The 27590-nt window shown below is 36.8% G+C and overlaps 2 protein-coding genes across 12 annotated transcripts in view; one reads left to right on the forward strand and one right to left on the reverse strand.

Annotated features, from left to right (window-relative positions):
• Positions 1 to 27590, reverse strand: part of slco1d1 (solute carrier organic anion transporter family, member 1D1) — a 790174-nt gene that overhangs the window by 716309 nt on the left and 46275 nt on the right. The gene's annotated exons all lie outside the window — the stretch shown is intronic.
• The window catches only part of si:ch211-266c8.2, a 268161-nt gene that overhangs the window by 210239 nt on the left and 30332 nt on the right, over positions 1 to 27590 (forward strand). For 7 of the 11 annotated variants that reach the window (XR_015484043.1, XR_015484044.1, XR_015484046.1 and 4 more), the window contains 2 exons: positions 18984 to 19030; positions 26258 to 26439. Coding sequence is in view for 2 of the 11 variants with exons in the window: in XM_087249950.1 (XP_087106076.1) it covers positions 18984 to 19030; positions 26258 to 26439 (229 nt within the window). In the remaining 9 variants the exon portion in view is untranslated. Of the gene's footprint in view, positions 1 to 18983; positions 19632 to 20110; positions 20254 to 21248; positions 21365 to 21740; positions 21906 to 22965; positions 22991 to 26257; positions 26440 to 27590 lie in introns of those variants that run through there. The other 4 variants (XR_015484050.1, XR_015484049.1, XR_015484051.1 and 1 more) reach the window with 4 other exon arrangements.

Here is a 27590-nt window from a genome sequence, read left to right on the forward strand (position 1 = left end):
ATTTGAATGTTCAGTTCGTGTTGATGAGTGTTAGGTGTGATAGGGTATATGCCGAAGTATGCTAATAGGACTTTTAATTTGCCAGTAACCAGGGTTAACTGTATGTCAATGCAAAATCCACGCGTTTAAGGTCTGTTTTCTTTAAAAATCAGCGATTTCCACTGGCTGAAATATATTTTATGTAAAGTTGGTCTCAGATTGTACAAGAAGCACTGCATTAAGTTACATTTTCCCTGCCATGTTTTTACAATAAGAGCATTTGTTTTACCCCAGTATATTCAATGGAGCTTCTGCGCTAGCCTGCCGATTCTGACGGCAAACGGCTTTTTGTCTTGTTTTACGCTTGAACAACTAAATGAATGCCAAAGTCTGTTTAACTGATTGTATTTTAATTACATTACAACATCGATACTGTAAAAGGAATCGTATAAATTGGAAAAAAAACTCACAATAACAGGTCACCGGAAGTTTATCAGTACAACACCAGCTCAGCATATACCCTATTACTTACAAAGTAACTGTAAGAGATTGCTTTTCATTTCGAGCTAATTTAATTACAGTTACGTATAATGTACTTGGCTTAAATACTGTAAAGAAATACAACAGTTCTGGGTCAATCCATTCAGAGGAGTGTAACAGAATATAAATGCTTTTCTGCAAAGTTAAACAAAGCATTGTTTCATTAATCAGGCTGATTAAGAATGCTTAATAAAAAACGACTTGAGTCAAATTAATGAAAGTTTATAGTATTTCTGAAATATGATGTCATTCTTTTGTTTTGTTATATCTAATATGTATTATACGTTAACCCTCATGTGCTGCTGGGTCGTTTTCATCCACTCTGGAGTGATTTTGCAACCCAAGCTCATTCTGAAAACGTAGTCCCGCGGACGTTTCTGGAGACAGCATTTATTTTTTTCTGCAATTATTTAACTTCATCACCGATTATCATAGCAGAACAGTTTCTCAACAGTTTCTCCAATTAAACTACCTGTTGAGCAATTGAGTTACTTTTGAGACTTAACAATAGCAAAGCACTGTATAGTGTTAATGATGTAATTGGTAATTAATCACCTAATAAAGTAACACTCTTGATAAACTTTGCCTACTTGAGGAATAGCACAAATTTCCAGGTCTAATGTTTGGTTTTGATGTTTGACATTGGAGCTGCCTGCATTCTGGACTAACAAGTGGCTGTCCCCAAGAGAAAACAACAGCTCATCTGTTTAAATAATAATGACGACACATCAATCAAACATTAAACGCACGTCAGACACGCTTCATTTGATTTGCACTCTTCATCAAGTCCCTACAGCAGGGGTGTTCAGTGCTCTTTGAGATCTGCTTTACCTTCTATACACCTGTCTGTAATTTATAATGAGCCCGAGTCCTTGATTATCTGGTTCGGGTGTGTTTGATTAGAGTCAGCTCTAAACTCTGCAGGGAACTAGATCTTCGAGTGCTGGAATGAGCTGGTGTCCCACAGGGCTCAGTGTTAGGCCACTTTCTTTTCTGTGTCTACATCAAGCTACTCTTATCCTGTCACTACTTACTGCTTGTCGGATCACACTCAGGTGTGTGTACAGATAATCACACTGGTCTCTATATCTGAACTGTGCAGGCTCTCAGACACAGACGATAACACCTTGTTATATATAATCTTTTCTATTTTAAAGTTAAGTTTTTGACCTAACCATCAGCAGCAACAGTGTGCAAAATGTCTATTTTATGGCCCGTTTCCACTGATTGGTACAGTACGGTACGGTACGGGTCACCTTTATCAGGCTTGCATTTCCACTATGCCTTAGTGTATGACAGAAGTTTTAGACGACGTCATTTTTACTCGAGGAAATGTCTACAATAAATCTGTACAGGTCATTATGAGAAGCTTTATAACTGCACATCAATGACCGTGTGAAATAGCCAACCCAGGCTCATTGTGGAAACGTAGTCCCGCGGACGTTTCTGGAGACCACGGAATACGTCCCGGCGGGTACGTACGGCTGCAGTTTTTGTTTTCGCGAATCCACGAGAGGCCGCTGTTGCGCGCTTTTTCGCACCTCAGACGCCTCTGGCGAGTGCGGTTTGCGCCCGCTCTGTTCTCGCGTGAACCCGCCGGAGGCCACTGACCGGATGATTGACTGCGAACCGGACCAATCGGCCGACTCGCCCTCCTCCTTCCCTGAACCCAACCAATTTTACTGATCGACCCACCCGCCCGCTCGCTTCCCTAAACCCGAGCAACAGTTCACAAAAGCCGTCCAAAAATTGTTTTTTTTTTATTCCACCGCGTTTTCGGATTTCGCCGCGTTCTCCCCCTGTCACGAAACTCGTTCACTTAATTTTTGGGATTCTGTTTTCGTCTTACCTGATTGCTGGAACTGCTCTTCCCCGGACTCGAAACCGGTCGCCGTGGTCGACTCCTCTCTGCATCTCGAGCCTGCCGACGTACATGCTGAGCTGAGTGGACAAACGGGTTGCAGCGGGGAAGCCCTCCACAAGGAGGTAAGGCAAGCGCGAAAGGGAACAGCGTCACACCGCCCTGCAGCGTTCGCTTGAAAAAAATAAACGCGGCCGTATGTACCCGCCGGGACGTAATCCGCTGTCTCCAGAAACGTCCGCGGGACTACGTTTTCAGAATGAGCTTGGGTTGGAAATAGCCTAATCTAACTTCTGCAACTATATAAAATGAACATAAATGAACACTTACAGACCCTTACAGTCTCCGATATGTTACCAACTACAGAAAAACTACACACAGCATGCATTTAGTCCTTATTTGAGTTCTAAAACCACATGAAATATAGCCCAAACATTAGAGCAAACCTTTCCTGACGCCCCATTCACGCTGTGCTTCAGCGTCAACGCTTGACTAAAGGCTGCTATACTGCTATTTGCTCATGCAAAATTAAACACCAGAAAACCTATTGTAGGCTTGTATTAAGAGCTAAAATACAGTTCGCATATCGAGTTTGTTTCGACTTGTATCTCATGGGCTTACAACATGAAAATAACCTGAATTAGTTATTAAAATAGGTTTATAATAATGATAAATCAATAAAATGACAGGTATAAGCCTAGTAATCTAATGGCTCGTTTCCACTGACTGGTACAGTACGGTACGGTTCGGGTCGGTATCAGGCTTTATCAGGCTTGCGTTTCCACTACCAAGGGTATCCTTTTGGTGGGCGTGTGACAAAGTTTCAATCAACGTCATTTTTGGCTCGAGAAAATGTCTACAGTAAAGCTGCACAGGTCGCTCACATATAATTTGAAAAGCACTTCTCACAAAACAGATGCTTTACACACATAAATACTTGTGTTTAAATGTTTATTACTAACTTTTCCATAAACAGGACCTGATTATAACTGCAGATCAACGACGGTGCGAAAAAGCCCACTGTAACGTCTGTAATTATATTAAATAAATAAATAAATGAACACATATGAACACATACAGACCCTTACAGTCTCTGATATGTTACCAACTACAGAAGAAGTACACAGAGCAGACATTTCGTCATTAATTAGGTTCAAAACAACACAAAGTATAGCCTACAGTCAGTGAAAACCTCTCATATGTGTCTGTAATCTGCAGCAGCACATGAAGCCTCTGTTAGAGAGTCACTCCATCATTCCCAGTTCATATTAGTCCAGAAGGTGAAGACTAAAATTAAAGCAAGGCAGTTTGTTCACGTTTGCTGGAGAAATAACGTGCTCCTTGGCTTCGCCTTTTTTCCCGCGCTCCACTCTCGCGTTTGTCCTTTTTTCTGAATGTGTCTCTCGCGTTTGTCAGGTTCTCACAGGATCGGGTTTCCAAAAGCTTGTCAATAATCAAGTGCATGTTATTATTATCAGATCAAGAAGTTTGTTATTTTAGATAGAGACGCGCGGCGAGAGCAAAGAAGAAAGCGAAACCACTCAGGCTTCAGACTGGCTCTTAAAAAACTATGCGGCACAGGGTGAATCTGCTCTTCTCCATGGCTTTGTGGCTGTTTATCATGACGACGACAGGGTTTGTTTGCAGGATCGACCATGGCTGCATATGTATTTATAATTCCGCTGTAATCTCTCGCTGTGTATTTCAAACATGGCGGGTCCTTTGTTTACATTCTGGCTTGTTGCGTCTACGAATGACGTATCTCTGTAAACCAATAGCGTTCAGCTGCGCGTGTAGCTCCACCTTTTGGGACCCTTTCTGCAGTTTGGGACCCTTTAGAAAGGGTTCCGAAAAAGTGGTACGGTACGGTTTGGTTCGGTACGCCTTTTGAAAGTGGAAACGGCCATGAAAGCATACCAAACCGAACCATACCGTACCACTCGGTGGAAACGGGCCATAATAGTTTATGATGACGTTTTTACTAATGCCAACCGGACGATATCACGGGAAAAAACTCATAGCCTATAAGAAAAATCTTTTTTTCTTACCTTCAAAATGATGAAAAAATTATTTAGCCTTTAAGTTACGTGTTATCCCAAAAATTAATCATTTTATAATAATATATAAAAATTTACACTAACGCCTTAAAATGTGCTAAATAATTTTTAAAGACTGTAACATTTAGCTTTTCCCTAACACTGATGTCGGTTGCGTAATAAAGCGTGATGACTTGGTTATGCTGATTTCACTATAATTATTTGCCGGTTATACGAATAGTCTGACCGTGGGTTAGCTCGTGTGGGCATCTTTACCTAAAACTTTAAACATTTATAGGCCTATTTTTAAAAAAAAACGGAAAGAAATAAGGAGTATAAAATATGATTTAAAGCACTCGTTTGGCGCTGAAGCTATGATCTGCATTAATAAACGGTATTGTTGCATAACCTTCAATAACAAAATCAGTAATAGCGAAACTTATTATTATTACTATTAAAAGTATATTATTATTTAATTGCTTTAAGTCAGTACTCAGGCAGCAATGCAAAGTAATAATAAATGTGAATAAAAAGTCTTAATGAAAGGAACAAGAGGGACCAAAATCAGTCACCAGGTCTAATGTCCCCTCAGTTAGGGCATCCTGGCGCCGGGCCTGACTGTCTAGCTGGTGTATTTGCAACCCGGGCTCATTGTGGAAACGTAGCCCCACGGACGTTTCTGCGGGCCGCGATTTACGTCCCGGGAGGTACGTATTCGAGCGTTTTTTTTGTTTTCACGGATCTGTTCGTTCACGCCCGCGCCGTTCTCGCGCGAAAAGCCGCCGGATCGGGAAAAAAAAAAGCCCTCGTCTTCGATTTCAACCGCGTTTTCGAATCCTGCCGCGTTCTCGTCCTTATTTTTCGGATTCCGTTTTTCGTCTTACCTGATTTCCAGAACCTGCTGTTCCCCGGACTCGATCCCGGTCGTCGTCCACCGTGGCCGGCTACGGCTCCGTTTCCAGAATGAGCTTGGGTTGTGTATTTGCATACAGCGATCTGATTGGCTGACGCTTCCGTCCCAACTTCTGCAGCGAGCAACGCCTCTGAAGCTGCGCCGACGGATCCACACTGCAGTTTGACAACGCCTGACGTCACCCATTCAAAGTGAACGTGAAGCGTTGACGCTGAAAGTGTCTGTAATCTTCAGCAGCACATGTAGCCTCTTGTTACAAAGTAACTCCGTCATTCGCAGTTCATAATAGTCCAGAAGGTGATGATAATAGTTAAACATGGTGCAGTTTGGCCATGTTTTAGGTTGCAGACGCATCATTTGCTGCTGTTTTTTCCGGCTTCTCCTTCGTTTCTTTGCGCTTCAGTCTCGCGTTTGTCTCTTTCTGAAAGGATCTGATATCAGAGCGCTTCAATGATCACGAGCACCTTATTAATATGAGCTCAAAAAGTTTGTTATTACGTCAAATACAAAAATAGATGCACAGCTTTTATATTGTCATAAGAGTGCTCCTTTATTATCAGCTTTTATTCGGCGCCCGCTCTTTTTTTCCTTCGCCTTGTGCTGTGTAAATGCAGACGATCGGATACGAGTCACTTTTAAAAAATGATGTAAGCAGGTCATCAAAAAAAATCGGATACAGTGACAAAATCGGAATTGACCATCAAGATCTGCAGTGGAAAGGCAGCCTAAGACTGGCTTGTCAAACAACAGCAGAAGACAGCAGATTTTGTTCTTCTTAGCTTTGTGGTTGTTCATCAAGATGGCGACAAGGTTTGTTTGAGCTCAGGTCGACCATGGCTTGTTATTATATGTATATATTATTACCAGGGCCGGAGCAAGCTGAACTGCCGCTCTAGGCAGAGGACGATCACGCCGCCCTCAACCCCAATGTGAAAACATAAGTGACCGGTTCTGAAAATAAAGTGAGGTGTCGCGGACCTCTTTTCCGGTGCACTATATGCACGGATATAACTGAGGACGCACGGGTGCTGAGGGGGGACCCTCTCTATTCTGTCGTCTATGCGCAAATATATCTGAGGACGCGGGTGGTGAGGGAGGTGTCGCGGACATAACTGAGGATGCGGGTGGTAAGGGAGGTGTCGCGGTCGCCGCCCACTCTGTACTGCCACCCTAGGCGGCCGCCTAGGTCGCCTCTATGGATGCGCCGGCCCTAATTATTACGGTGTAATGACTCGGCTTTGTTTTTAAAAATAGTGGCTCCTTTGTTTTCATTCTCCTGCTTCTGCGAGTGGCATTCCTCTGTAAACCAATAGCGTTCAGCTGCGCGTCTAGCTCCGCCTTATGGTACCCTTTGGGCCTGTTGGTACCCTTTGCAAAGGATGCACAAAGAATGGTACAATACAGTTCGCTTTTAGGTACCCTTTGACAGTTGAAATGACCACTAAATGTGTACTGAATCGTTCCATACCGTACCGTACTGTACTACTCAGTGGAAATGGGCCATTACAAACAGTTTCTATTTCTGTGATCCCATAGCTGAACAATGGCAAAAATGTGCTTTAATCCATGTTAAATTTTACTAGTGTGAGTTTGAATATTATTTTACATTATTTTACACTTATAGCCATACTGAAAGTGGAAGCAGTTTACCTCAGATCTTAAAAATAAAATAAATAGTGAACATAGAGTTTGAAAATTAATGTTAGAACTAGGGCTGTGATATATGTGCAAAAAATCATGATTTCCTTGAACAATATTGCGATTTTAATTGTAATAATTATTTTGACACACATCTTTATCAAAGACCTGTAACATGCCTCTAAAACAGACATAATGCAACAAATAAAATAAAAAACCCACACCAACATGGTGAGAACATGCAAACTCCACACAGAAATGCCAACTGACCCATCTGGGGCTCAAACCAGCGACCTTTTTGCTGTGAGCCGATCGTGCTACCCACTGCGCCACCGTGCTGCACAGCTTTTTTTGAGTTGACACAATTTTTTACCCAAGTACTGCACTTGACTCAATCTCATTCATTTAGTTTCCTTCAGCTTAGTCCCAAATTTATCAGGGGTCGCCACAGTGGAATGAACTGCCAACTTTATCCAGCGTATGTTTTACACAGCGGAGACCCTTTCAGCTGCAACCCAGTACTGGGAAACACCCATACACACTCAGATTCATACACACACACATGCACTACGGCCAATTTAGTTAATCAATTCCCCTATAGCGCATGTGTTTGGACTGTGGGGGAAACCGGAGCATCCGGAGGAAACCCACGCCAACATAGGGAGAACTTGCAAACTCCACCAAAAATTACCCAGGTGGAACTCTAACCAGTGACCTTCTTGCTGTGAGGCAACAGTGCTAACCACTGAGCGACCAATCTGCCTAAAATCAAGTATTTTTACTTCGAGCACTCAATGAAAAAGTATATATCAAACTTTTCTCTGGAGAAAACTAGCTTCCAATTCCGTCCAGCTAAAATGTGTGACCCACAGGTGTGTTGACCCTTAGAAGTCACCCAAGACGACCTTCTGCGGAGAGCATGGCGACACTTCTTTCTTCACTATAACAAGCAAAGTCAGAGGCGCAGCTTCTAAAGTTGCAGTCATTTCACAACCGCACTACTGTCATTTGTCCCCTCCAGTGAAACAAGAGCTGTTCAGTTTGGTGTGAAACTCTGGAAATACTGTCATGTTCACCTCTGCTCAAGTTTCCTCACTAGCTGTCAGTTCATGCCACAATCAATCAGGATGCTCATCTGTAATGGTACCAGTGTCCCGAATGATCTTTTGGCAAGCTGCAAACAGAACTCTGACCTTGTCTATTCTTCATTATAGAGTGTTTGCATGGTTGTCTTGGTTTTCTCGTCTAGCAAGGAAACGTCTATTTTTGTTATATTAAGGGAATTAGAAGACTTAAAAGTTTTTTTAATAGCTTTTTTTTTTTTAGAAAATAATTATCAGCAAGCTCTCTGCAACTCTTGCATGGTCGCCCACTGAGGCTGAGCAGAACTGACCCTGGATTACCTGGATGGGAGAGCACGGGAAAGCTAGGTTGCTGTTGGAAGTGGTGTTAATTCAGCAGGGGCGCTCAATCTGTGGTCTGTGTGGTTTCCCCCACAAGTCCAAAGACATGCGCTATAGGGAAATTGGATAAGCTAAATTTTTCGTAGTGAATGAGTGTGTATGGGTGTTTCCCAGTGATGGGTTGCAGCTGGAAGGGCATCTGCTGTGTAAAATATGTGCTGGATAAGTTAGCGGTTCATTCCGCTGTGGCGACCCCAGATTAATCAAAGGACTAAGCTGATAGAGAAAATCAATAAATAAATGAATGAATATTATTATTATTGGTATTATTATTAATGATTTATTAAAATTATTATTATTATTGTTATTATTATTATTATCATATTATTATTATTATTATTAATGATTTATTACTAGTATTATTATTATTATTAGTAATATTAATGTATTATTGTTATTATTATTATTATCATATTATTATTATTATTATTAATGATTTATTACTAGTATTATTATTAGTAGTAGTAATATTAATGTATTATTATTATTATTATTATTATTAATGATTTATTCTTCTTATTATTATTAATAATATATTATTATTATTATTATAATTGTATTATTATTATTATTATTAATATATTATTATTATTATTATTAATGATTTATTACTATTATTATTATTAGTAGTAGTAGTATTAATGTATTATTATTATTATTATTATTAATAATATATTAGTATTATTGTTATTATTATTATTATTATTATTAATAATATTAACATTAATTTATTATTATTATTATTAATTTATTATTAGTATTACTATTATAAATGATTTATTATTATTATTAATATAATTATTTTATTATTATTATTGTATTATTATTATTATTATTATGAATTATGTATTATTATTATTATTAATGTATTATTATTATTATTATTATTACTAATGATGTGTTATTAATATTATTTATTATTATGATTATGATTATTATTATTATTATTATTATTAATGTATTATTATTTTTATCATTACTGATTTATTATTATTAATAGTATTATTATTATCATTATTACAATTTATATTGCATCACTATGAAAATGAAAATGTGAACACTCTAAAAACTCTTTGTTGGGTCATAAATGGACAAACCCAAATACTGGATTAAATAGTGTCATTTTAATTTAACTGAATAAAAAAGTTAATATTTGACCCAACGTTGGGTTCTGGCAGCCCCACATTTAGAGACTGTTATGCTGTTGGTTATAGTATCGACCACGAGTGTCCAAACTCGGTCCTGGAGTGCCGGCGTCCTGCAAAATTTAGTTCCAACCCCAATCAGACACACCTGAAGCAGCTAATCAAGCTCTTACTAGGCTTTCTAGAAACATCCTTGCAGGTGTGTTGAGGAAAATCTGCAGGACACCGGCCCACCAGGACTGAATTTGGACAACCCTGTTCTAGATATGCTAGAAACTTCCAGGGAGGTGTGTTGAAGCAGTTTGAGCTAAACTATGCAGGACATCGAGTTTGGACAGCTCTGGTATAGACCATTTTGAGGGACGTAAACAACAACAATGGTCCTAACGTATTTCCTGTTTTACATTTTTATTTGCTTCCAAAAATCCAAAAAGGTCTGAATATTAATAAATAATGTTATGATAGCTGTTTTAATGTTCAGTTATGATTTAATTGCATATTGATGTAGTTATGAAATAGTTTGACAACAAGCAGGAAATGTTCATATCTAGAAGTGGTCTGTAGATTTGGTGGAAAAATACCGTGATGTCTTTGTTTATACAGTCATTGCTCTGCTAATTTGTGAAGTTAAAGGGATAGTTCACCCAAAAATGCCAATTCTGTCATTGTTTACCCACCATCAAGTGGTTCCCATGTGAGTTTCTTTCATCTGCTGAACACAGAGGGCTCTAGCATATTTAACAGGGCGCAAACGCTTTTAGGGCATGTCAGAACGCATTTTTGCTAATTTAAGGATGGGAAATCTGCCTTGCACCGTGGCGCATGGTCTAAAAGGGTTGAGTTTATTTTCTTAATGAGTTGTAGGTGTGTTTTGAGAATAAACCAATCAGAGTCTCATCTCCCATTCCCTTGAATTTAATGGATCTACTTTTACATTCGCTCTTGGATAGGGAAGCCTTTACGCACAGACATCAATTAGCCTATAAATAAATACTTTTGTTTGTTAAGCGCAAATATTCGTTTCAAAACTATTTCTAAATTCAGTTCTAATTTCCAGCAAACGAATAAATGAACAATAATAATGAAGTGTGCTCAAAAACCTGAGTTATATCCTAAAACACATGCTGTGCCCAATATGGTCTAAAACCTGACAGGTGGGCAAATCTAAGCTTGTTTTTAATAAAACAAATATAAATATGGATATAATAAATAATACTGCTAATAATAATAACATTATACAAAAGCAAACTGTTATGAATGAACTGAAAAAGCCTCCCGAGATGAAGAAGACATAAAAGCAGTGATTTTTCATATTTATGTAGGCTAGAAAATAATATGTTTTGTAATATTTTAATCCTTTATATTTATATCCTGTATCTATTCTTATTATATCCTATATATATCCTTAATATTTACATTTTTTCATATGTAAAGATATTTGCCTATTGCTCTCTTGTGTGTATTAAGCAGTGTGTAAGCGAGTTGCGCTGGAGTTTAGACCGGGTTAGTTTTGGTCTAATGAAAAATCTATTTTAGTTTATCAAAATAGCAACGCGCCAGCGGTCCGCCTCAGAACGCCTTCCTTTTTAGACCAGAATGCCTATGTGCGCACATATGAGCGCTAATGCATTTGCTATTTAAACAGCGTAGCACAACGCCTTAAAACGACTCTTGTGCGAAGCTGAAACTACCAAAAGACTATTGCGCTGCGCCTTGCGCCACACTGCGCCGCGTGTATGATAGTGCCCAGAGGAAGATATTTAGTTGGGTAACTGCTAACCGCTGACATCCACAGTGGGAAAAACACATACTAAGCAGGTCAGTGGCTGCTGCTCTTCAGCTTTTGTGTTCAGCACAAGAAAGAAACTGGTTTGTGACAAGTGAACGTTGATTTTTGGCTGAACTATCAATCTTTCAAGCTTAGTTTTGCAAGATATCAACATTTTGTTCTGTTTTCACGAGGAAACCACTCATTTTGTTCAGGTCGTAGTTTGTTACGAACTCAAACAAACATGCACATGCACTATTTGTGAACATAAGCCACTGATTACGGATGCTTGCACTGGCCTTGGCTCATCTGCACACGTGTAGAAAATGAACTAATGTTTCCGTTCGTCCTATTTCTCTTGCGTTTTTATTTACGTTAGATATTAAGCTTTGCTCCGCAGTTAAATAACCATTCAGTTACAGATGCTGTGGAAACAAAGATGAACCTATTAATTGCACCTGCAGATGTTGTGTTTTCTAAAATAGCTGCTTTCCTCATATTCACAAGCTAAGCCATATCCATTTGGATTGGTTTGGATAGCCTTAATAGTCTTTTGATTGAAGATGAATGACGAAATGGAGGAATTCATGAGTGATTTAGCCAATCAGTCTAATCTCTAAATATATTTGCTGAATATGAACATTGTATGACACAATTAATACGCCTGGGTGCGCATGGCGTGTCACAAACATGCTTTCTGAGAGCGGTTAGCATTATCCTAACAGATGGTATGACTGGCTCGGGCTCAGCTGAATGTGAGTAATGGTTGGATCTCTTTACTCCGCTGTCTCATGCTCTTTCTCATCTGTGAAATCATTAAGATATCACTGTCCAACGGCTGCACATGCACACTTAGAAGAACACTAAAGACTGGAGCCTCTAACATCAGTCATTAGAGCGCCTCTTGAGGCCAGAAGAGGGAAGTTTAGTCAGACAAACCGTTCTATACTCTCAGAAATAAAACTTTAAGAGCTATTACTGACTTTAAAGTTTAGTTCTAGGGAGGTCACATTTTGATGTGACTCAATGTGTTGGCAAAATAGCAAAACGACAACTACATATGCTAAAAAAATGAGTGAATTTGCTTACAAAAGTGAAAAGAGTAGCAAAAAATACCATTAAATATGCTTCAAATAGAAAAAGATATTATCTCACATAAGAAAATAAATGATTTAATGTGTTTTTAAGGGAAAGAGGATTTCAAGCGGCGCCAAATAAAAGAAAGCAATATAACAAAAACCCCAAACTGGCTGAGAATTACCCTCTAAACTCCTTAATAGAAAATAAACCAACCAAACATCTTCAGCGTTTGCGCTATAGACTGTAGAAGATATGGATGCATTATTCCTGACAAGCTATTTCTCTTATGCACAAGTTTTCCCGCTTGAAAGGAAGACACATCATCAAGGGAGTTTTAACTGGATTCCACTCATCCATTTATTGCATCATTTATGCAGCAGAAGGCAGGTAGAAAGTAGAAAGGTGAAAAACCTTTAAAATAAACAAAAATACAAGATATGTAATTAAATTGCAAATAAACACAAACATTTGTGAATTTTGTCTGATTTTTCACACAGTATTTTCAAATATTATACTGAATTGACACTTGTTAAAGCACAACCAACAGTACAGTTTAATATACTGAACTTAAATATTTAGTTTTAAGAAATATAAATGAAATGCGATTAATTTTGCAACTGCAGCAATCAGCTTGTGCACGTGATCTGCTCATGCATGCATATGAATTACTGAGGAAAATTCACATCTTAACGTCAGTCAGATAGCACTCAAATGATGATTAAAATAACCAAAACTATACATTTCTGCTTCATAACATCTTCTAGTTTACAAATAACTATTTGTATCTTGAAGTAATAAAGCAGCGGGCAGATAAGCACTGTAGGAGCAACTTTTCCCTCTGTGCCGAACTTGAACTCAGATGCTGCTTCACGGTTGATTTGCCCTCAAATACTGACATGCCAGTCGCGATTTTCATGCAATAACCAAAGTAAAGTTCTCACCGGCTGCCACTCCGAAACTTGATGATGGTTTTTTAACTGTTGGGCACTTTCTTTTGCTCAATTTTGGCGGAGGTTTCGTTTTGGCGGAGATTCTGTTCTCGTTAGGTTTCAGTTTTCTTTTTTCCTTACGTGAATGCCGAACTACTGCATGTCCTTCCGCCTCTCCCTCCGACTGGCGGATGGATTTTTTTCTCCTTCTATATTAGTTTGACTTGACAATTCCTGACGTCACCTTTAGGTTTCTGAAGAGCTCAAATGAAGCTACAAGTAGGCGTGGCTAACGGTCTCTATTTTGTTTGCTTGCCATCGCGCTGACTGGGAGTCACCAAAAAAGGGCAAAGAGGCGGAGCTACAGAAGCCTGCTAGCTTTTTTGCTTAGAGCGGCTTTTCTTTGGGAGAAACGCTTAAGAGTTCATTACCTGCGACCCGTTTGTGTTCTGACCACATGTGTTTGGTTGTGTACTAAAGAGTTTAGACTTTTAAAACACTGCTGTAATTCATTGAGCCACTAAACATTCAATTCAATTCAATTCAATTCAGCTTTATTTGTATAGCGCTTTTACAATGTAGATTGTGTCAAAGCAGCTTCACATAAATGGTCATAGTAACTGGAACAGTCATAAATGGTCATAGTAACTGGAACAGTCATAAATGGTCATAGTAACTGGAACAGTGTGGTTCAGGTTTTAGTGTTTAAGTTCAGTTCAGTTTAGTTTAGCTCAGTTCAGTGTGATTTAATCATTACTGAGAGTTCAAACACTGAAGAGCCAATTCAAACATTGAAAGTACAAAGCACTCAAATACAGTCTGTGTTAGTAATTGAAGTGATTGAAGATGAATTCAATCACAATTTTACTGTGTTAGTAAACACAAGGCTATTGATGAAATCCAGCAGCACACTGTACTGACACAGTTCAGATGACTGTTCTAGAGCAGGGGTGGGCAAACTCGGTCCTGGAGGGCCGGTGTCCTGCACAGTTTTGCTCCAACGCTAATTAAACGCACCTGAACATGCTAATCAGTGTCTTCAAGATCAGTAGAAATCTTTAAGCAGGTGTGTTTGATTAGAGGTGGAGCTAAACTGTGCAGGACATCGGCAATCAGCCGGAATCAGCTGAGGTGAAGTGACGGCGACCAGCGAGACCTAGCTGTCACTCAAGTGGCCACGCCCTTAATTATGCAGACGTGATATAACTTAATGGATGAGTTATTAAAAATTCACCCTCTCACAGTTGTCATGAAGGAAAATATTACCCATATAAACCAAAATTGTTCTTTGTAGCAGGCTGTAAACAGCTTTTTTCTGCTGTACAGTTGGCCGTTTTAACAGTGGGCTCAATAGAAATCTGCTGTATATGGATGCAGGACTAGCGGAATTTTAATGGATTGCAGTTTCAGTTACGTCCGTATTGGCTTCACGATGGAGAGCGGGAGGTTGCCGCTTGGTGCACACCATATCTAGACTATGTGTTAGGACTGCGTTGTTTTGTGTTTTTGATTTTGATTCTAGATTGGGGGCGTGCCTTCAGCGCACCTGATACTGGTCAGCGCCCTTATTTAAACCCCGGCAGAGAGTTTGTCGGGGCCGCTGTCCATTCACTTGGCAGTTGGCCAGAGCCGCGCTCCTATTTGGCCTTTGCTTTGCTTTGTTTCGCATCCATACATTATCACTGACAACATTTACAGCATCCATACATTTGCATTTCACACTGATTGAACATACTGATACTGATATTTTGATTATATAATTTATATTGAGCTTAATAAATATTCTTTTTGATTATACTTCTCCTTGTCGTCTCCCTCATTATGTTACATCCTTGAGCCAGGTGTAACACTATGCTTCAAATCAAAAATACATCTTTAAAACTTACACTGAGTGATGCTTACTTCTACACTTGTGTGTTAGACATTGTATTTTTCTGCGTGTTGTGAGATTTATGTCACGTGATGTCTTAACTCATATGTCGATTCACAGGGGAATTTAGACACTAATGATCAGGGATCAAGAAACGAGTATGTACAAAATGCTAGCAGGGTATCACAACTGAAACAAGAGCAAAAGTAACGTCAAATCAGCGCAAAATCATACAACACAAGCCAAAAACACACAAATTAAAGCTGCAAGCAGCGATGACAGGGACCTTGCACCCGGGCTCACTGCAGCCCGGTGGCCTTAGGATGACGGAGAAGAGCAAACAACAATAATTTAAGCTGGTATATATAAAGAATCCTGAGAAAATCACAGATTTATGCCAAACTTACAGGACTGTTATCAAGTGTGTGAATTTTGAGGCAGATAGGATAATGCATGCCTGAGTTATAACTACTTCCTGTTTCGTGGTGAATCATTAAAGTTTGCGAGTCCGCTGTGGACACGCCCTTCAATGAAAACTGTAGATCTTGGCAATTTAACATCGCCAAGGCCTTTAGATGACAAAAACCAATTTTGGTGTTGATCGGATAAAATCCCTAGGAGGAGTTTGTTAAAATACAACGCCTGGAAATGGCAAAAACGCCACTTTTTCGCCGCAGGAAATTAAAAATATCAGACTTCCTGTTGGGTTTGAGATTCCGCTCCAAGATACTTTTTTGTAGGTTTTGGCGTGTTTGGGGTGTGTGCCATTTCCGTGCGTGTTTAGGATTCGTAGCTGGGGGGCCAGTCCGTCAAATGTGCATGGGTGGCGCTGTTGTGTCATTTTGCCACGCCCACTTCTGAAACCCATAACAAACGTAAATTTTCACCACTTCTGGGGCGTGTGCAAAGTTTCGTGAGTTTTCGGGCATGTTTAGACCCTCAAAATCGCGATTTATTCCGCAGAAGAAGAGGAAGAAGAAACAGAGCAATTCCAATCCGCTTGTCCAATTGCCACAGCAGAATGAACCACCAACTATTCCCGCATATATTTTATACAACGGATGCTCTTCCAGCTGCAATGAATACAGGGACTAAGCCAAATAAAATGAACGAGTTAATGAATTTTAGCCGGTATTCTGTATACTGTGTGAGTGTATCTTTAATATATATCTATATTAACTGATACTATATAATTAAAATATATCACTAATGTTATTACAGCTAGTTTGAGTCTGGATGCTTCCTGTTTACTTGAGCGTTTCGGCTGCAAATGATGAAAATGCTGTCATTTTTGGTTATCCTCGTGCACGCTGGGATGTTTAATTATCTGAGATGGAGCGCGCACGCTTCCTCAGAGTGCCTTTCTGGGCATGTTTGTGTGTGTGTGACTTGCAGCTGTAACCCCAGTAATGTGAGTAGTCTAATGAGAGGAGACAGATCTGTACTTACGGCATTAGTTCGCTTGGCTCAGTGTCCCAGCAAACACAGACCCACCCCGGCTTGATGCATTCTGCTTATCCGCCCTGTCTGCGGAAACACCGGAGAAGAGACGAATCGCTAATTCGCTAATAACAGACACTCATTTGATGCATTTATTGTCATTGATGGAAATTTAAAGATTACATATTTGTCTACTTTTTTAATTCATTGAGATTGTTTACATAGGCTGCTACTTCTTAACGTAGTATCCTAAGTAATATACTGGATTGGAACACTACACATGCTCAATCAAGAATGCCAAACTGGACTTATTATATTGGAGTGTAATGTTTGCTCGGAGACCATCAGAAATCTTTGATTGCTTGATTGACTGTAGAAGTGCGTTCCATTTCCTTAAATTACACATGCAATAATCATGGCTTAGTTTATCCAAGATGGTTAATACTCGACACACAATCATACTTTTATTTTGAACCAGTCACAGCAATGCAAAGATGCTGCTGATGAGATCTTTTAAAAATTAAAATAACAGATTTGACAAAATCATATCCATTGACCAGAATAAAAAGCACAGTGGGCCAGATTTTATGATAATAATAGAAATGATATATATATATATATATATAAATGACATTGTGGAAAGAGAAAAGAAAAACTTTTAAGATTATTATTATACAGAAGTCACATTTTATTATTGCATTTAAAATAATGTCAAATATAGGTAAATAAAATTAAACATTAACCTTACTCCAAATAAATAAATAATTTTTATTTTTTTATTTTATTATTTTATTTGGTCAATTTATTAATTTATTATTTTATTTATTTATTAAATAATTAGTTGTATTTATTAATCAAATATTTAATTAATTTATTTATTTATGGATCAATATAATTATTTTATAAAAAATAAATGTATAAAAATATTTATAAAAAAATTAATAATTTATTTATGGATCAATCTATTTATCTATCTATCTGTCCGTCCGTCCGTCCGTCCGTCCGTCCGTCCGTCTATCTATCTATCTATCTATCTATCTATCTATCTATCTATCTATCTATCTATCTATCTATCTATCTATCTATCTATCTATCTATCTGTCATCTCATTTATCTATTTATTAAATAATGAATTAATTTATGTATTTATTTTTTAAATAATCATTATTTAATATTATTTAGTAATTTATTAATTTATCAATAATTTATTTTAATTATTATTTAATTAATTTATTTATTTATTTATTAATAAATCCACCAATTAACTTATCAATCAAATAATTTATTTATTTAATAAGTTATTAATTTATTATAGATTAATTATTATTATTATTATTATTATTATTATTATTATTATTATTAAATTTTTATGAATCAATTAATTAATTTATTTATCAATCAAATAACTTAAATTTTTATTTATTTTTTTTATTAATTTATTTGTCAATTAATTAAGTAATTAGTTAATTAATTCATTCATTCATTCATTCGTTTTTTTCATTTATTAATTTTTAATGTATTTTTTTTATCAATCAGTTAAAATATTATTTCATTTATTTGTTTATTTATTTATTTATTTTTTTTAAGCCTAGTCAGGGGTCACTACAGCGGAGTGAACCGCCAATTTCTCCAGCATATGTTTTACACAGCGGGTGCCCTTCCAGTGCTGGGAAACACCCATACATTCTCATTCACACACATTCCATACAACAATTAAGCTTACCCAATTCCCCTATAGCACATGTCTCTGGACTTGTGGGGGAAACTGGAGCACCCGGAGGAAACTCACGCCAACACGGGGAGAACATGCAAACTCCACACAGAAATGCGAAGGCGAGAACCAGCGACCTTCTAGCTGTGAGGCGAGAACGCTACCCACTGCGTCGCCCATTTATTAATTAATTTATTGATTTATTAATTATTTTAAATACTCAATTATTAATGCATTAATTTAATTAAAATTTAAATAATATAATTTATTTTTATTTATTTATTTACTCATTCATTCATTCATTCTTTCATTTTCGTTTTGTCTTTGAGTTCGCCACAGCCGAATGAACCCCCCACAGCAGTGGCACTCATTATGAACCTCACTTAATATAAATGTGGGCGTTTGACACAAATTTAAATATATAATGAAAATATGCAAATGTGGTGTATAATAGATGAATGTATATATCATTGACATCTGAATTATCTGAAGGGTTTACATTAGCACATCTTTCGGAATAATTCACCCATTGACTTTTATTGCACCAGGAGCATCTCAACGTTCCCACGACTGAAATAACCCTCACCTTCTCTGTCTCTTTGTTGTGCAGGACTCAGATCAATTTCACAGTGGCGATTGATTTCACAGCTTCTAACGGTGAGTGCCGTCTTCATCAGGAATTTCTGAAATGTATGCAGATGAGGCATGAAAAAGGGCCGGTAATAGCTGTCCTCTGTCATAATGAGCGAGGTTTAATGCAATAAAGAGCTCTGATGTGTGCGATTATACCGAGAGGCCTAGCCTTTTTCATTCATCTGCGGATTCAAAGGGAATACCACAAAACCGTCTGAATTACAGGGCCATCCTCGACTAACCTATTTCATAAGTTTCAGATTCATAATATCAGCCTTGCAGAGCGCTCAAAGAGTAAAGAGAGGAATAAAACCTTCATCAAATGAATGTCTTTTAACTCTTTTAGCCTTAAAGGAACTCTCAACTTCATTGGAAATAAGTCCTCCTAATGTAAACGGTTGAGTTTTACTATGTTTTAATCCATTCAGCTGGTGTCCGGGTCTGTCAGGAGCATTTTTAGCATAGCTTAGCATACATAAATGAATCGGATCTCACTCGATTTATTATTTTAATTATTTAAAACTCTCATTGTGGCATAATAATCAAGGAACTTGACCTGAAGATGGTCCCCAGCTAGGTAACCAGGTCACAGCGCTGCATAATATTGCACCTGCATGGTACGGCAGTGAAGTTTCTTGATTATTATGCCAAGATGGAAGAATACTTCATTATCTGTAGCCTTCCTAGCTATACCAACTTTTAATTTTCTGTCAGAGTCTAGCTTCACATAGGAAAATGATAAAAAAATAATCGTTTTTTTAATATGCTAATGGTCTAATCCGATTCAATGATTAATGCTAAGCTAAGCTAAAAGTGCTGAACTTTTGGGAAGTTGTGAAATGAGCCATTTCCCCCCACAAAAAGTGGTTTGTTCCTGTAAAAAGCTATTTTTGAGCTTATGCGTATAAAAATGTTACCATGGTAATGTCATATAATGCTGAAGCCCTATTGGACGCTTCATTTATTTCTGTAACACTTTCTGATTTTAGCTTAGCATAAATAACTGAATCGCATTAGACCATTAGCATCTCACTGGATTTATTATTTTAATTAATAAAAACTCTCATACTGGCGTAAGAATCAAGAAACTTGACCTGAAGATAGTCCCCAGCTAGGTAACCAGGTCACAGCGCTGCATAATATTGCACCTGCATGGTACGGCAGTGAAGTTCCTTGATTATTACGCCGAGATGGAAGTATACTTCATTATCTGTAGCCTTCCTAGCCATAACGACTTTTAATTTTCTGCCAAAGAGTCCAGCTTTAAATAGGGAAATTATTAAAAATCATCTTATTTGACATGCTAATGGTCTAAACTGACTCAATGATTGATGCTAAGCTAAGCTAAACTAAAAGTGTTGAACTTTTGTGAAGTTGTGAAATGAGCCATTTCCCCCCACAAAAAGTGTTTTGTTCCTTTAAAAAGCTATGTTTGAGCTCATGCGTATAAACATGTTACCATGGTAATGTCATATAATGCTGAAGCCCTATTGGACGCTTCATTTATTTCTGTAACACTTTCTGATTTTAGCTTAGCATAAATAACTGAATAGCATTAGACCATTAGCATCTTACTGGATTTATTATTTTAATTAATTAAAACTCTCATTCTGGCATAAGAATCAAAGAACTTGACCTGAAGATAGTCCCCAGCTAGGTAACCAGGTCACAGCGCTGCATAATATTGCACCTGCATGGTACGGCAGTGAAGTTTCTTGATTATTACGCCGAGATGGAAGTATACTTCATTATCTATAGCCTTCCTAGCCATAACGACTTTTAATTTTCTGCCAAAGAGTCCAGCTTTAAATAGGGAAATTATTAAAAATCATCTTATTTGACATGCTAATGGTCTAATCCAATTCAATGATTGATGCTAAGCTAAGCTAAAAGTGCTGAACTTTTGGGAAGTTGTGAAATGAGCCATTTCCCCCACAAAAAGTGGTTTGTTCCTGTAAAAAGCTATTTTTGAGCTTATGCGTATAAAAATGTTACCATGGTAATGTCATATAAAGCTGAAGCCCTATTGGACGCTTCATTTATTTCTGTAACACTATCTGATTTTAGCTTAGCATAAATAACTGAATCACATTAGACCATTAGCATCTCACTTGATTTATTATTTTAATTAATAAAAACTCTCATTCTGGCATAAGAATCAAAGAACTTGACCTGAAGATAGTCCCCAGCTAGGCAACCAGGTCACAGCGCTGCATAATATTGCACCTGCATGGTACGACAGGGAAGTTCCTTGATTATTATGCCGAGATGGAAGTATACTTCATTATCTGTAGCCTTCCTGGCCATACCAACTTTTAATTTTCTGTCAAAGAGTCCAGCTTTACATAGGACAATGATTAAAAAAATCATATTTTTTTTATATGCTAATGGTCTAATCCAATTCAATGATTGATGCTAAGCTAAGCTAAAAATGCTGAACTTTTGGGAAGTTGTGAAATGAGCCATTTCCCCCACAAAAAGTGGTTTGTTCCTGTAAAAAGCTATTTTTGAGCTTATGCGTATAAAAATGTTACCATGGTAATGTCATATAAAGCTGAAGCCCTATTGGACGCTTCATTTATTTCTGTAACACTTTCTGATTTTAGCACAGCATAAATGAATAAATCGCATTAGAACATTAGCATCTCACTGGAGTTATTTTATTTTAATTATTAAAAACTCTCATTCAGGCTGACGAATCAAGGAACTTGACCTGAAGATGGTCCCCAGCTAGGTAACTAGGTCACAGCGCTGCATAATATTGCACCTGCATGGTACGGCAGTGAAGTTTCTTGATTATTATGCCAAGATGGAAGTATACTTCATTATCTGTAGCCTTCCTAGCCATACCGACTTTTAATTTTCTGTCAAAGAGTCCAGCTTTAAATAGGAAACTGATTTTAAAAATCATCTTTTTTTTATATGCTAATGGTCTAATCAGATTTAATGATTGATGCTAAGCTAAGCTAAAAGTGCTGAACTTTTGGGAAGTTGTGAAATGAGTCTATTTCCCCCCACAAAAAGTGGTTTGTTCCTCTAAAAAGCTATGTTTGAGCTCATGCGTATAAACATGTTACCATGGTAATGTCATATAATGCTGAAGCCCTATTGGATGCTTCATTTATTTCTGTAACACTTTCTGATTTTAGCTTAGCATAAATAACTGAATCGAATTAGACCATTAGCATCTCACTTGATTTATTATTTTAATTAATAAAAACTCTCATACTGGCGTAAGAATCAAGAAACTTGACCTGAAGATAGTCCCCAGCTAGGTAACCAGGTCACAATGCTGCATAATTTTGCACCTGCATGGTACGGCAGTGAAGTTTCTTGATTATTACGCCGAGATGGAAGTATACTTCATTATCTGTAGCCTTCCTAGCCATAACGACTTTTAATTTTCTGCCAAAGAGTCCAGCTTTACATAGGGAAATTATTAAAAATCATCTTATTTGACATGCTAATGGTCTAATCTGACTCAATGATTGATGCTAAGCTAAGCTAAACTAAAAGTGTTGAACTTTTGGGAAGTTGTGAAATGAGCCATTTCCCCCCACAAAAAGTGTTTTATTGCTTTAAAAAGCTATGTTTGAGCTTATGTGTTTGAAAAAAATTACCATGGTAATGTCATATAATGCTGAAGCCCTATTGGACGCTTCATTTATTTCTGTAACACTTTCTGATTTTAGCTTAGCATAAATAACTGAATCGCATTAGACCATTAGCATCTTACTGGATTTAATATTTTTATGATTAAAAACTCTGATACTGGCGTAAGAATCAAGGAACTTGACCTGAAGATAGTCCTCAGCTAGTAGCATTGCGCCTGCCATGATATAGCAGCAAAGTTCCTTGACAATTAAACCAGAATAGAAGTATGGTTCATTATCCATAGCCTTTCTGACCATACTAATTCTGAATTTTCTGTCGGTTTAATGTAATTACAGAAGATACAGAAGAGTCTAGCTTTAAATAGGAAAACTATCAAAAATCATCTTTTTTCGATATGCTAATGGTCTAATCCAATTCAATGATTGATGCTAAGCTAAGCTAAAACTGCTGAACTTTAGGAAAGTTGTAAAATGAGCCTATTTCTCCCCTAAAAAGTTTTGCTTTTACATTTAAAAAGCTATTTTCGAGCTTATGCATTTAAAAATCTTATTGCGCCCTATTGGACGCTTCATTTATTTCTGTAACACTTTCTAATTTTTTATGCTATTTTAATTTTGCTTCCTACTTTTAACATAGTATGCACTGTATTTGTGTCAAATATGAGTTACTTTGTGCACACAGGAAGCCTCTACTACTATACATTTTAAGTCACTAACTTTTGTGAAAAGAAAACATGGAAATAAGGGTGAAATTCATTCATAGTTCATAATTAATTCATAATATTTAAACAGAAATGATAAATACTAGTGTTTTAAAGATTATTGGCAGTGCATGATGTTTGAAGTGTGCGATTAGCTAATATTTTGCACCTGTTATCGTTAAATAGTATTTTAATATGTCAAAAAATTATTCTTGTTTTAAATGCATTCAAAACAAACTGCTATATACAATAAACTGCTGTTACATACGACATTTTGTCATGACAAAACCAGTCATGAAGGTTATTTTGATTGATACATATTCAAAAAGCTAAATAAATAAGCTTTACCTTGACACGACCATGAAAGGAGAATATTTGGCTGAAAATCTGCAGTCTGAAAATAAAAAACTGAAAAAAAATGACCTTAAAAGTTGTTCCAATTAAGTTCTTAGCAATGCATATTACTGTTTACACTGCAAAAATGCTTTTCTTGCTTAGATTTTCTGTCTTGTTTCTAGTCCAAATATCAAAAAGTTCTTAAATCAAGAAGCATTTTCTAGACAAGCAAAATAAATTGTCTTGTTTTAAGAAATATTAAGCCAAAATGAAGTAAGTTTTTCCCTAAATCAAGCTAAATAATCTGCCAACGGGGTAAACAAAATATTACAAATCGAAAAGCAAGATTATTTTGCTTGCATTGGCAGATTATTTAGCTTGATTTAAGGAAAAACTCACTTAATATTGGCATAATATTTCTTAAAACAAGACTATATATTTTGCTTGTCTCGAAAATGCTTTTTGATTTAAGAATTTGTAGATATTTGGACTAGAAACAAGACAGAAAACTAAGTAAGAAAAGCATTTTTGCAGTGTAAACATGCTTTAATATAGTTTTATTAATATAGATCTTTATAATTTTGTTTTAATAAATATTAAAAATAGCACATTTACAAAATATAGTCATGGAACATGATCTTTACTTAATATGCTAAAGATTTTTTACATATATATATATATATATATATATATAAAATTTTGTCAAATTTGGCCGTTTTGTGGTTCAGGGTCACATCTTAGTAAGTGTCTAATGTAAATAAGTGTAAAAAAAATACATGATTGTCATATAAATGACTAAACAGCAGACACAGAATCATAATTAAATGATACACATTCTAATATCTTCAGCATCAAAAGGGAAAATGATGATCTATTTGTCTCATATTACTTATAATTCTCATAAATAAACATGATTGTTAGTCTTATATGTGTTAGTTATATTAGTACTCATATATTAGTGCCCATCCATGCATTTTAGAGCAGGGGTGCCCAAACTTTTTCTTATAAAGGGCCAAAAGCCAAACTTGATTGAGGGCCAAAGTTGAACACTCTATACCAAACTGTATTTTGCCATGTACAATTTCCTAATTTCTTTGCTAATATTTATAAATCACTAGGACATGTTGCTTTAAAACATATTAATTAATGATGCAGTATCATTTTTTAGAGTTTAATAATGAACTTAATATAGTAAAAACATAAACAATACAATTGATAACACAGGTTCAATGCTGAAAACTGCTCCTGAACACAGGTTCAATGCTGAAAACTGCTCCTGAACACAGGTTCAATGCTGAAAACTGCTCCTGCCTTCGCCTTGATAAGCTTGCTGATCTGTCAAGTGGCAGTATTTACATTTTAAAAGTCTGATTCATTTACAACATTTCATTTTACTTAGCTTTTTTTTAGCTCCTCAATTAAACAAAGAAACGAAAGATTATGTTAAATTTGAAATGACGATCTCTGTCAGGCGTTCACACTATTCAACTCCCTATCATTCACCCTCTCATTTCAGGCCAAACTAAAGGGCACCCCTACTTTGGACACCTCTGTTGTCCTTTAAATGCCCTTGCATTTTTTTCTCTTTCTCTGCTTTTGTCGCGTACGTTGATACCCTGTCGTTTTTGTTGTTGCTCGTTTCTGTGTGCACGTTATCCGTCTGTTATTCGTACATCGTTCTTAGTTTATCGTTGTTTACGAGGCTTGGACGAAGCGGACAGGTAAGAAGGTCACGTGACATACATTTCGCAACACATAGGACTACTCTGCTGTTTAGTACACTAGGTTAGTGTACTAAACACTACTTGTACTTTTTGAGTAGATAGATAGAGTAGATAGTAAGGACTCGGAAGATCTCTGCGTGTTAATTATACTAGTTTTCATATAGTTAGTTAGCTAGATGCTTCTGGGGAGTTAGATTTAGTTTGGGTTTTGTTCTTTTCGTTTCCTTAGCGCCGCCCGCGTCCCTTCTGCCAGCTCTCTTGTTTTTCCCGTCTTTAATTGTCTCAGTGTTGTACATATTGTAAATAGAATATTTTTGTCTTACTTACTTTTTCTTTATTTTTGATTAATTCGTTGTTGTTGTTCACTTTGGGATTGTAAATAAAAGCACACATATTTTGGGATTACTTTGGTTGAGTTTCCACTCATTCACTGTTTATATAAATATATTTTAATTAATCAAATGTCAAACCCCACAACCCTAGACTAACATCAGGGGTTTGTAACAATACATAATAAAACCAAATGTAATGTTCCCATGCAATAAATGTATTTAGCTAATGGTAAACAGACGAATGAACGTGTATTGTTCATAGTAAATACATTAACCAAACTGAATCTTGTACACTAGTGAGGCTCACTTGCTGAAAAGCAGCCATTATTTACCCCTTGGCAGTTCTAGTGTTAACAGTGCAATTTAAACGAGCTCACGGCTACATATAGAAACAGATGAGATGACATTTAAATGGAAAATTCCAATTTGAATAGTTTTACGCTGCATTATACGGCTTCATGCGATGCGTCTTGCCAATTAAGCTTCCCCTGGCAAATGGTTAAACTGCACTAAATGACGGCTTTTTCTTGCACCCGGTTCCCAGGCAACCCTGCCCAGCCCACCTCCCTCCATTACATGAGTCCCTACCAGCTCAACGCCTACGCCATGGCGCTGAAAGCCGTGGGGGAGATCATACAGGACTATGACAGCGACAAGATGTTCCCCGCGCTGGGCTTCGGAGCCAAACTGCCCCCTGATGGGAGAATATCCCATGAGTTCGCCCTGGTAAGCACATGTCCTACTGCGATAGCTTTATTTACCGGAGATACACGGGATATCCCGTTTATCAGGAGACACATTCTGTAATTTAGCATTTCTGAGTGATCGTTTACTACCTGTTGAGCCAAGACAGAACACTGGCTCTCATATTGTGAGCAGGTTTTAAACACCCTTTTAAAAATATAAATAAATAAAATTTAATTCTGTTAATTACAGCTGCTCATAGCTTATAATTCAGAGGTGTTTCCTGATGATTTTTGCTCTTAAATAGTATTATGATTACTACATTTTAAAATAAAAGTGACTTTTTTTGACATTTTAGGCAGTTTGAACTGATATATTGTCTGGGTCGGTCTATAATAACCAAACTATCAAAACAAAAAAAGTGTGGAATCTTTTATTTGTGTATATTTCAGTATTTTTTTTTACACAATATTTTGTAACATCAAAAGTTTTCACAGCAGCAATCAAGAAGTGCAACTTGACAGCATAAATAAATAATAAAAAAAACACAAACAGCTCTTAATTAGGGACTGCTTTTAAAGGTGCCATTGAGTGTCAAATGTTAAACTGTGTTCTGATTTCTACACAGTAGGTGTATGGCTTTGGCAAGTTCAACAATTCTCCGCAAACAATTTCATATGTGTATTTATCACCACAGGAATTACCCCTAGGCCATTCTTTTACCATATTTGGAATAGTCATGAATATTAATGAGCTCCGATGTCACTCACACACATCAGTTTCAGTTTCAGTTTCCTTTATTTATGTCATTCAAGTCATCACAATAGAATTGTAATGCAGAACGAAATTACGTTGCAAGAGACCCAACAAGAACAGAAAAAACATCACTATAAAAACACTATAAAATCCTAACATGATAAATAAGCTTTTATTATTCCATAAAATATAAAAAATATAATTATATAAGATATAACCCATTTTTTAAAAATCTCTGAAGAGAATAACTTAATACTTAAATACCTATTTCACCATTTGTTGTAATATTAACAATTTATGCTAGTTTAACAAATTTATTTATTATTTAACACTAGCTTTCAACAATGCTTAAGAAATGGTATTATTTAAAAGTCTTATAATGACAGGATCTGGAAACCGCACTGATTTGCTCCTCAGACTTCTGTAACGGCTGCCTG

Source organism: Danio rerio, chromosome 4 (assembly GCF_052040795.2).
Source record: "Danio rerio strain M-AB ecotype USA chromosome 4, GRCz13ab, whole genome shotgun sequence".
NCBI classification, from domain to species: Eukaryota; Metazoa; Chordata; class Actinopteri; order Cypriniformes; family Danionidae; genus Danio; species Danio rerio.